Source organism: Liolophura sinensis, chromosome 12 (assembly GCF_032854445.1).
Source record: "Liolophura sinensis isolate JHLJ2023 chromosome 12, CUHK_Ljap_v2, whole genome shotgun sequence".
NCBI classification, from domain to species: domain Eukaryota; kingdom Metazoa; phylum Mollusca; class Polyplacophora; order Chitonida; family Chitonidae; genus Liolophura; species Liolophura sinensis.
The window spans coordinates 11,917,280-11,929,554 of NC_088306.1; the positions used below are offsets into that span (position 1 = coordinate 11,917,280).

The 12,275-nt window shown below is 41.8% G+C and overlaps 1 protein-coding gene across 1 annotated transcript; it reads left to right on the forward strand.

Moving 5' to 3' along the window:
- Nucleotides 1–1,835: 1,835 nt before the first annotated feature.
- On the forward strand, nt 1,836–9,320 carry LOC135479699 (uncharacterized). The gene is made up of 7 exons (XM_064759602.1): nt 1,836–1,932; nt 2,329–2,451; nt 5,370–5,483; nt 6,937–7,053; nt 7,526–7,651; nt 8,633–8,734; nt 9,200–9,320. The coding sequence occupies exons 1-7, from the start codon at nt 1,836–1,838 to the stop codon at nt 9,310–9,312; spliced, it is 792 nt and encodes a 263-aa protein (XP_064615672.1). The 3' UTR covers nt 9,313–9,320.
- The last annotated feature ends 2,955 nt before the right edge of the window (nt 9,321–12,275 follow it).

The following is a 12,275-nucleotide window of genomic DNA, read 5'->3' on the forward strand; positions in this document are numbered from 1 at the left end:
CAGTGTTGGCCTCGGACAGGGGTGCAGTATTGGCCTCAGACAGGGGTGCAGTGTTGGCCTCGGGCAGGGGTGCAGTGTTGGCCTCGGGCAGGGGTACAGTGTTGGCCTCAGGCAGGGGTGCAGTGTTGGCCTCAGGCAGGGGTGCAGTATTGGCCTCGGGCAGGGGTACAGTGTTGGCCTCAGACAGGGGTGCAGTGTTGGCCTCGGGCAGGGGTGCAGTATTCGCCTCAGGCAGGGGTACAGTGTTGGCCTCAGGCAGGGGTACAGTGTTGGCCTCGGGTAGGGGTGCAGTGTTGGCCTCGGGCAGGGGTGCAGTGTTGGCCTCGGACAGGGGTGCAGTATTGGCCTCAGACAGGGGTGCAGTGTTGGCCTCGGGCAGGGGTGCAGTGTTGGCCTCGGGCAGGGGTACAGTGTTGGCCTCAGGCAGGGGTGCAGTATTGGCCTCAGGCAGGGGTGCAGTATTGGCCTCGGGCAGGGGTACAGTGTTGGCCTCAGACAGGGGTGCAGTGTTGGCCTCGGGCAGGGGTGCAGTATTCGCCTCAGGCAGGGGTACAGTGTTGGCCTCAGGCAGGGGTACAGTGTTGGCCTCGGGTAGGGGTGCAGTGTTGGCCTCGGGCAGGGGTGCAGTGTTGGCCTCAGACAGGGGTGCAGTATTGGCCTCAGACAGGGGTGCAGTGTTGGCCTCAGACAGGGATGCAGTGTTGGCCTCAGGCAGAGGTGCAGTATTGGCTTCAGGCAGAGGTGCATTCTTGGCCCGTGACCGGGAACTTGTACAACTCTGTTATAGAAGCACCTTTGATACATTGATGCCCTCTTCATCTTATAGCTTAATACCTGGCAAGGTCATGGTACATGTAAGTCCCTAAGGGAAACTTTTATATACTTAATCTGACACTTGGCATGAAATTCTAGTTGATGTATGTTTTTGTTCCATGTATGATGCTCAGATAACACACCATGTACGAGCAGAATTGCTCAATATAGCTGAGCTTGTGGTTGGGATAAGGCCAGTGTAACGATCATGAGGCCACTAAGGGGGCATGATTTACAGTTAACATAGAGTGTATATGAAAATTGCTGTGTAATTTGTGTCAGAATCTGGAGGCACAGGCGCCACTCAGGGTAACTTTGTCTTCGTGAGCGGTCAGAACATACCAACAGTGGAGAAAACACCAAAGGTTGGTCAACCAGGCCCAGGCCAGGAAGAAGTTAAAGGTGAGTTTTGATCGTAGGTGTTCTTGAATATGGATTTAAGGCAGTTGTGTTGTAGCTCCTGCATTTATGTCCACTTTCACAACATAGCGTTGTAGTCATGGGGTCACAATTGTTGCGGTATATGTCGTATTTGACAGTATACAGTGATGGGCAGTGTCACTATACAGTCATGTACAATGTCTCCTACAAGGGATACATGTTTCGGAATGAATTGAAAGGACTTTAAAGGAATCGAGAGTTTTATTTATTTATTTAAATGCTGGCGGCCAGCATTATGGTGGAAGGAAACCCGGCAGAGCCCGGGGGAAACCATGACCATTCGCAGGTTGTGGTCAGACCTTCTCATGTACGGCCAGAGAGGAAGCCAGCATGAGCTGGCCTGGAACTCATAGCGACCTCATTGGTGAGAGGTTCATGGGTCATTACGCTGCGCTAGCGCTCTAACCAACTGAGCCACGGAAGCCCCTCGAGAGTTTTAAAAAAGATAGTCATGTTATTAAGATGTAATTGTTCACAGTGTGAAATATATTTTGTTCATAGGGGGAGAATTGATACACATCATGTACGTGAGTACCATTTTTATTTAATGTGGCTTTTACATTGTTTCAGAACCTGACAGTATGGGATCCCCCTGGTACTCCAGCATCTGGAGCAGACAGAATGTACCCACTGTTACCAAGGTTGATCAAGCAGTCACAAGTCAGGGAGAAGTTAAAGGTGAGTTTTGATCATGGTGTAAATGGAAGATGTTTTCACACATAAGGTATGAAGTGTCACCATTTATTATCAGGCTAAATCTTGTGGCCTTTTCAATTCTTTTCAAAATTCAAGGGTCTTGTGCAGTAAATCAAATGGCATTTTCTGTTCTACATGTGTATGTATTTTGCAGTTCTAATATTTATTTACATGTACCTTGGATGGTGACATTTAATGCGGAATGGTCTTGTGGAAGCATTTAAAATTTGTGAATTTTGGGAGATCTTTATGGTGTAAAAATGTGTTTGACATAGATGTAAGTTACAGATCATCATTGCAATGACATGCACAGAAACATTCAACTAGCCAGAGAGGAATAAAAATTTCCTAAACATGTTAGTTTGTATTTTGTTCCAGCAAGAGGCTCTATTGGATCACCTCACTGTAATGCAGATACTGATGTGGCAGGACAGAACTTACAGGTGAAGGCAAGAGCAGATAAATCTGGACAGCTCAGCTCCTGTGAGGCAGAGGCTAAAGGTGAGTTTTTATTAGTAGACCTGCCAAGTAAGGCGAGTACATGTGTATCTGACCTGTTCCTGTGTATTAGTAGATCTGCCAAGTAAGGCGAGTACATGTGTATCTGACCTGTTCCTGTGTATTAGTAGACCTGCCAAGTAAGGCGAGTACATGTGTATCTGACCTGTTCCTGTGTATTAGTAGACCTGCCAAGTAAGGCGAGTACATGTGTATCTGACCTGTTCCTGTGTATTAGTAGACCTGCCAAGTAAGGCGAGTACATGTGTATCTGACCTGTTCCTGTGTATTAGTAGACCTGCTAGGTAAGGCGAGTACATGTGCATCTGACCTGTTCCTGTGTATTAGTAGACCTGCCAAGTAAGGCGAGTACATGTGTATCTGACCTGTTCCTGTGTATTAGTAGATCTGCCAAGTAAGGCGAGTACATGTGTATCTGACCTGTTCCTGTGTATTAGTAGACCTGCCAAGTAAGGCGAGTACATGTGTATCTGACCTGTTCCTGTGTATTAGTAGACCTGCCAAGTAAGGCGAGTACATGTGTATCTGACCTGTTCCTGTGTATTAGTAGACCTGCCAAGTAAGGCGAGTACATGTGTATCTGACCTGTTCCTGTGTATTAGTAGATCTGCCAAGTAAGGCGAGTACATGTGTATCTGACCTGTTCCTGTGTATTAGTAGACCTGCCAAGTAAGGCGAGTACATGTGTATCTGACCTGTTCCTGTGTATTAGTAGACCTGCCAAGTAAGGCGAGTACATGTGTATCTGACCTGTTCCTGTGTATTAGTAGACCTGCTAGGTAAGGCGAGTACATGTGTATCTGACCTGTTCCTGTGTATTAGTAGACCTGCCAAGTAAGGCGAGTACATGTGTATCTGACCTGTTCCTGTGTATAGTTACATCCCAGTTTTGCATGGTTCAGCAAAATGAAGTAAAGAGTCATATGTTCATATTCAAAGTGCTGGTGCAATTAGCCCAGTGTTATTGTGTTCCTTGTTTTATTCGTAGCATTTTTTTCTACAGTAGTACTAACATTCATTCATAGGGAAATAGATGAAAGTTAAATGTGCATTAAAACTGTTGTTTTCTTTTGTGTTTCGCTTTTATTAGTTTTTATGCAGTCGCTGTGAGTTCAAGCCCAGCTCATGCTCGCTTCCTCTCCGGCCATAAGTGGGAAGGTCTGCCAGCAACCCGCAGATGGTCGTGGGTTTCCCCCGGACTCTGCCTGGTTTCCTCCCACCATAATGCTGGCCGTCGTTGTATCAGTGAAATATTCTTGAGTACGGCATAAACACCATTCAAATAAATAAATAAATCCCTTTGTAACGCCACCTTCACTTATCACCAGCCTAAGGACCTGGAACAAAAATCCCTAATGTTATTTTCTGTACTATAGTGCCACCCTCAATTAACGGCATCCGCCAGGCTCTTTTTCTGGACAAAATGTATTGAAACAAGTAGTTCTATCCTTGCTGTTCCATCCTCGCTGTTTTGCCCTTGCTGTTCCGCCCTCTCAGTTTTGTCCTCGCTGTGCCGCCAGCTATGACCACCTGCAGTGATCATATAAATGCTGGCTAGTATAAACTGTGAAATACCACACGTGTAACAAGGAAACTTTTTCCCAACATTTTTAAGCTCTAGAAAGCCTGTTCTGTGGCTCTTCATCAAGTTTGTGAACTGTGAACAACAGATTGCCAAAGCTGTAGGAATTTTAAGTTCAGTCAATCAAGTCCGCCATAAGCGATCACCTGTGAAACAACAACGACAAAATGCATGAACGTCCAAGTTTTGAACTATGTGTTTGTGTACATACTGAGATGTGGCAAAGCAAAATGAAGACATGTACAGCTCTAAGTGATATCAATGACAATGGCCAGACAAGCCAAATAATTTGTTAAAGGAAACCAGCCACAAAATGGACCCACAGGAGGCTGTGTTATTTCCTTTTTTGCCCACTGTGACTTTGTGGCTTTAACACCTCGGGAGCTAGTGCCACTGAGTGTCCAGTGGCTTCTAGCTGGGCAGAAAAAGAGCAAAATATTCCAAATTACTCTGTACAACTTTATATGGGTACCGGGTACAAGGTTTTTACCCCCTGAAATTTATCTCATAAGTTAAGGGGTTCGTCATTTACATGTAGGCACAACTTACACGTGCCAGTACCATAAGTCACAGATCACAGCACTTGATTTATACAGCCATTGTTCTGTTTTATTTATTTATTTTTTCATGCAACATACTGTTTTCAAGCTTATTGCACAGATGTATACTGGCATCAAAGTATTCCTGCGTATGATGAAAGAACTCTTTAAAATTGGAGATAATAAAAGCTTATGACTGCTAGTTAAATGACTGTTGTAAGGTGAAAGCTCGTGTGAAATGAATCATTTGATTTAGGTGAATTTATTTCCGAGGTAAAATAAAATATATTCAGCTATAACTGTAGTTCCTTTGGTGTCTGACTTTCAGCAGCTTTACATTATCAGATTTTGAGGTTAAAAATGGTCTCCATCTCATGAACTTGTAACGAGTGCTCAGTTTATGTTTTTGCGTCCCATTACTTGGGACTGAATACCATGGCCGTGGCTGTAATCTGTGTCCAAATTGTCATATCTTCTATCTCTTATGTAAATGCAAAACCACAAAGAGGGGTTTAAAATATTTAAAACATTGCATGATTACATTATGGATACACACTTAATGATTTATGGTACATATTATAAGGACCCTCATTGTACCGCCAAACTCGCTATACCGCCAACGTGGCATTGGTCCCAAACCCAGCATTACAACAACGTACCACTGTACATGCAGTGAAATTTTGCTTATTTGTTTGTTTGTTTTTTTCTTGCAAGCATATTAAACATGAAACACTGTAGACATTTGTACATGAAGGAGACCATTTTCTGTTTACATCTAGACGATGATATTCATTCTAAATCGGTCGTATTGAGTGGACAGGACGTACAGCCAGGAGAAAAAACAGTGCTGATTGGTCGACCAGACCCCAAGCAGGGTGGAGCTAAAGGTACAGGTAAAATGGCTGTGTTATTACTCATAATTAACAAAGATGGATGAAGGCCTGGTATTAATTCCCTCTGATTACGATTTTCAAGGTAACAACTGAAGCTAATGAACAGTTGCTTCTGGAGAGCTATTGTGATATAAAGGTCAAGTCCTTCTTCTCATTCTTGATTTCATCGTTCGCTCAAATGGTTGAAGCTATAGTGCTGACTTGCTCAGAGTTCAGAGTCTTGACCAAGAAATCACGTGTTCAGATTCAGGTATAAAACCATATAGTTTGTATATCCTCATGGAAGTTTAACTGGATTCATTTTTTCTTTCAAAATGGTGAACTACTCTTGGCGCTACAGTTAAGCGTGTATTGTGGGAGATTAATTTGTGGACCGGGTAAGCCATGCCTGCTCAACAACTATCTGACCAAAGTATTTGACATGAAAATATCATTCCCAGCTGTACAGTCTTTTTCAGTGGTGATCAGTAATTGAAATATTGTTAATTTTCTACTTATTGAGAAGTGTGCACGAGGGTGAAATTTGAACCGTAAAATTTTACGTTTCAGATTTCACCCTCATGGTTTAAATCCTAACACAACCCTATCAGAGTGGGCATAATGATTTTGTCCCTACAGTATGTATCAAAAGGAAAATGATCATTGCTGTGGATGTTTATATTTTTAATGCTGAGCTAAGAAAAATGAAGCCATATCCACCGCAGACAGTGCTGATGTATAGTGGCATGATGTCACAGTGATGTATAGTGGCATGATGTCACAGTGATGTATAGTGGCGTGTTGTCACAGTGATGTATAGTGGCGTGTTGTCACAGTGATGTATAGTGGCGTGATGTCAAAATGATGTATAGTGGCGTGATGTCAAAATGATGTATAGTGGCGTGATGTCACAGTGATGTATAGTGGCGTGATGTCAAAATGATGTATAGTGGCGTGATGTCAAAATGATGTATAGTGGCGTGATGTCACAGTGATGTATAGTGGCGTGATGTCAAAATGATGTATAGTGGCGTGATGTCAAAATGATGTATAGTGGCGTGACGTCACAATGATGTATAGTGGTGTGATGTCAAAATGATGTATAGTGGTGTGACGTCGCAATGATGTATAGAGGCGTGATGTCAAAATGATGTATAGTGGTGTGACGTCACAATGATGTATAGTGGCATGATGTCAAAATGATGTACAGTGGCATGATGTCAAAATGATGTATAGTGGCGTGACGTCACAATGGTGTAAAGTGGTGTGACGTCACAAAGAAAAATGACGTCGGCCGATCTCGCCATTCTCATTCCCGATGCGATTGATCCTGACCTACCCTCTGTAGGTCTGGTCTGAAGCTTAGGCAAGTGTACATAGATACATTTAACTTAGCTTAATCAACCAGTGCCAATCAAGAATCTCAAGTGTTGTAGCGACAAAACATTTTAAGCCAGTTTTTATTGTTTTTCAGAAACTGGCCATGTGGGAACTCGCTGGTATTCTGGCATCTGGAGCTTACAGGTCTCTCAACCCACAGATAGAACAATTAAGGTTGATCATTCAGGCACAAGTCTGGGAGAAAGTAATGGTGAGCTTTCATTTTAACTGGAGCAGCTTAGATTTCTGCTTGTACTTGCTTGTACTAGTAGTGGCTATATATATAGTGGGAATTCCCCTGAGCTCAGTTGGTGGAATGCTGGATTTTGGATATGAAGAGTTCAAATCCTGGAGTAACCCACAGATTACATCCTTCAACCATTACAGGATTATTGGAAGTTGGATAATGTGTTTTCAGTTACCAAGAGAGCAAAAGCTGGTTAAATTATTCAAATTGGTAACATTCTGTCTTCCATTATTGGTATTTCTTTTTTCTCAAATGCTCCTTACTGAAATTCAGTGAGGAATTGTTGGAAAGTTTGAGGCATTTTTCTGACATTTGCATGTAATTTTATTAACACTTTCTTCCTGTGTAACCAATGTGGATTCAGTAGGCTAGATTAAATGTTGAAATGTGTCATTTTTTCATTTGCCAATTTTTTTCTTTTTTTTTTTTCTTTCAGGACCTGGCAGTGAGGGAACCACAAATACTAACTCCGTCTTATTAAGTGGGCAGGACTTGCAGTCGACACCTAAAACAGTGGAGATTGGTCAGCAGGATTCAAAACAGAGACAAGCTAAGGTCACAGGTAAGTCTTGAGTTTTACTGGTAATTTAGGAAGGTGGATTCCTCAGTGTTTTAGGGTGTCTTGTGCTCAGACATGCACAACCTTCCAGGTAACAACAATGTTAGGTAACAATGTTAGGTAACAATGATAGGTAACAACAATGATAGGTAACAACGATAGGTAACAACAATGATAGGTAACAGTGATAGGTAACAACGTAAACAAATGAAATGATTCCATATTGTGAATAATGACGAATAAGCAGTAGGAATTTTTCATGGAGAATGTTCATAAAGGCGAGTATGGTGAATGGAAGAAACCTGACTGCCTGAAATGGATAAACCATTTGGGAACTAACTGACAACGTTCTGATGTGTAATGTACAGACTTGCACACTATCATATTGGATGAAGACAAGTGGTACACAAACTCCATTAACCACCTTTTGTCACAAAGGCTAGGTGAACGAAATGGCCCCGAAAGCTCAGCTGGTAGAGTGTCTGCTTCGGAGACAGTAGATCCAGCATCCTTCCTTGTCGGGTAACACCTAAGACTTTAAAAGAGGAAGTTGTAACTTCCTTGCTTGGCATTCAGCATTAATGGGATAATGCAACATCTGGTTGACCCTTATCAGTATAATGGCTCAGGCAGGGCGGCTTACTTGCCTTCGGTAAGTCGTCTTAGTGAAGCAGCACGAGATAAAAGAGCGATGGAAATCCGTCCTGCAGCAAGGAGGCACATTACATGCACTCTAAGGACTCTTTCGTCATCATATGACTGAAAAATTGTTTAGGACGTTAAACCCCAAGCACTCGCTCACTCACTTACTCTGTGAACAATGAGAGCAAGGGGAAATGTCACACTGACACTGACACAGACTGGTGGATGCCACAGGAGACTGAAATTTGTTGAGTTTCTGAGGGACCAATGAGATGAAAGGATTTTGTGTGAAGTGACATGATTATCATGTGGTGTCAGTTATTGTGCTTTATCTTGTTTCAGAAATGGACGGCATGGAATCTCACTGGTACTCAAGTATTTGGGGCAGACAGAATGTACAACCAGCAGACAGAAAAGTGCAAGCTGATCATCGGGAAATTAAAGGTGAGTTGTGAGAATTAGGAATTTAAATACGTACGTATCGTTGTATTCTTCTTTTCAAGAGCAATATTTCAGGAAAGCTGTGTGAGAAAAAAAAACAGAGGCTGGTGATTTATTTAGCAGTTTTGATGTTTTGTTAGACATGTGCTTTACATAGTTACACTTACATTAAATAGGAAAGATAAACAATGTATCCATCTGAACAAGTATCGTTATTTACCTGTGAAGAATGAGTGCACAGTTTCACCCTAGTTGATGTCATGAGATGTAGCTGTATAGTGTTATATTGTAGCTTTATTGCTGGTCAGGGTTGACAACTGGTTCTGTGTAGACTTCATTATTCATATTGTTTTATTTTCCTTCATTCAGGAGTTCAGTGCAAAAAATAATTGAGCTTGTCAGGTATAAACCAAAATTTTCAATAAATTCAAAGCTATCTACATGTATAGCATTGTTGTTTTGCAACAGAGACTTTCAGCGTGCAGCCAGATAACTCGGGCACCATGGATGGACAAAACTTACTAAATACAGACAAAACATCAGAGGCTGGCCAAACAGGACAGGGATTGGTTAAAGGTTAGTTTTGAGATCTGGTACATGTAATGGCTACATGGGGCATGTTCTGATAACTGAATGAATGATTAGGATCTCGCGTTACATCACTTAGGCATGAGAAAAATACAGTACAGCCGGATCCCAACCTTAAATCCTACACCCTACGTTGCCCGATGATACGCCGATGTACAGCGATGCGATTTCCCAGCCATCGTGCGTGGATGGTCAGCGTAAACTCTTTATCAGAGTTTATTATACTTATAAGGCACCGTTTTCTGGCACACTGGCAATTCAGTTGTAGACTCCCATCATGTAAATGCTTTCGACAAATTGATGAGCTCTTAGTCACATTGCTGTTATACGTGATCAGGCCCCAGAAAGAGCCTGCTACATGTATATACTTTGTCCAGCACTTGAGGTTACTAATTACTCCGCTCTAGACAGCTGAAAGTTCAAGGGTGTATTCATGTTCGCCATTTTAAACAGGTACCTATCAGTAGTGAGGATCGAAAAGCCTCTGGGTCCTATTTTGGACAAGTGTTTACTAAATACATGGAACTGTGTGGAGAAAATACCGATCTGACCTTATGGATCTAAAAAAAAATGCTAATTCAAGCTCTAAAAATGGCGAGGATCGAAAGGCCACCGTGTCATATTTTCAACAAATACAGTACCCAGTGCATAGGGCTGTGTGGTCAAAATACCGATGTGACCTTACACACCTCCCATATGCAAAACCACATCAATTCTAGGTCACAATGCTTATAATCAGTAGAAGGCTTTGAGACAAGTTTGGTTTTGGAAGGGCCTTCACACAGCCTCAAAGTTTAATATGGAAGTAAAAATACATTTGCAAGTCTAAACTGAAACTAGAATTACCAACCGGGTAATGTCGTATAATCCTACGCCAATTGTGACGCCATCATCCGACCATCATCCGACCATCATCCGCGTGTGATGGCCAAATGATACGCCGACAGTGACAGCAAATTTGCTCAGGACGTTTGATACGCCAATCGTCCGGTCACGATGGTGGGGAGCTTGGTTGGTATCCAGCTTTACTGTATATCTATGTCCATTGAAGGAAGTTGTCTCACTGTGAGCTCTTTATCTCATAAATTGTCATACTGAAATTTGATGATAGTCAGGACAGTGATGACATTGTATTGTGGGCATGAAACGGGAAACATTCTCCCCACTTAATTAATTAGGTTTGCCCCGAGCTGTGTAAAAATAGATCATTTTGTGATGTTATGCTGTTTTTCTTACGTATTACAGGAAACAATTAAGGAGCACACCTATTGGAGTTACTTGTTTTAAGAAGGGTGTGTTTCACATTGGCTTCTAGAAAGGATAAGGGAGATATGTATATTGGGGGTACATGTGTGAATGTATGTCATCACCTGCTGAAGGTGTGAAGATTTAGAGGCAGTCACATTATTTTCTGACAAAGTTGAAGTATATGAGAATTGAACTCATATATTTGGCGAGTTGGTTAACTTTTTAGGTTTAAGCTGGAGGCTGTTGTTGTTATCAGGCATATCCACCTATCCATATGCTTAATATCAAGTAATATTAAAGGCAATTTCATATTCAGTAAACATTTTAATGTTTCCCCTGGAGTAGGAAGCTTTAAATAATAAAAATGAAGGGTGCCTTTATAGTTCTGGGCTATGTGTTCTATGAAACTTCTCACTGAAGACTCAGTGGGCTAGCTTGTTACTCAGATCAGATGACATTATGGTTTTTGTGTTCTATCAAACGTCTCACTGAGGACTCAGTGGACTAGCTTGTTACTCAGACCAGATGACATTATGGTTTTTGTGTTCTGTGAAAATTCTCACTGAGGACTCAGTGGACTAGCTTGTTACTCAGACCAGATGACATTATGGTTTTTGTGTTCTATCAAACGTCTCACTGAGGACTCAGTGGACTAGCTTGTTACTCAGACCAGATGACATTATGGTTGTTGTGTTCTATGAAACGTCTCACTGAGGACTCAGTGGACTAGCTTGTTACTCAGACCAGATGACATTATGGTTTTTGTGTTCTATGAAACATCTCACTGAAGACTCAGTGGATGAGCTTGTTACTCAGACCAGATGCTCAGACCACTTACTCCGACATTATGGTCAACTTTTGATTGTCAGCATCAAAATGTCTCCAACAGTGCATGTATATGGTGAAATAGGTCAAATTTTCCTGCTCAGTGGACACCGAGTTGAATTGACCACCGTTGGTCATTGTGCTCATCCAACGCAAGAGTAAATATGTTACTATTTTCCTACAGAATGTCATCACAAAGGCATGGATGAATAATAAACTATAGAGCTTAGACTGATGTTGCTTTATGCGGGAAAGCTCCCCCAAACATGTTCAAGTCTATAGTGGATTCATTGTTATTCCTGCTACAGTCCTTTGACCTACTTAATCTCAGGCCAGAGTCTACATGTATATTTTATTCATTACCGTGCCTTTAATTTGTGAACTTTGTGCACACATAACATGTAATGTATCAACATTGAGCTGTACATGTGTGCTAGGTGATCCATTTTGGGAGGACCCTTGGAGCTAAAAGGGTCTGATGAATACAGCTTGATGTGTTTTAGAAGCTGCCAGTGTGAAATCTACAGACCGAATTTTGGTCAAACAGAAATCAGAGCCTATGGTGAATGCAGCTAAAAGCGGTCTACTTGACCAAAACCAGACAGAAATTAAAGGTTGGTTCTGACAGTATGGTTGTGAACAAAGGTGCATGTTTCTAGTTTTGTGTGTATATTCCTTTGGTTTATATAGTGTATTATTCTGTCTCTACTGAGTTTTTTACATTTCAGATTACACTATTTCTCTTCTTGCAAAATATTTCTCTGCATGGCATGTGACTGTCTTCTGAAATCTCTCCGGCGTAATTTGCAAGATTTAAGATCATTAAAATGTTGTGACACTATAATGCATGTGCAACCAATAGCCGAATTCATCTTTCTGTTCA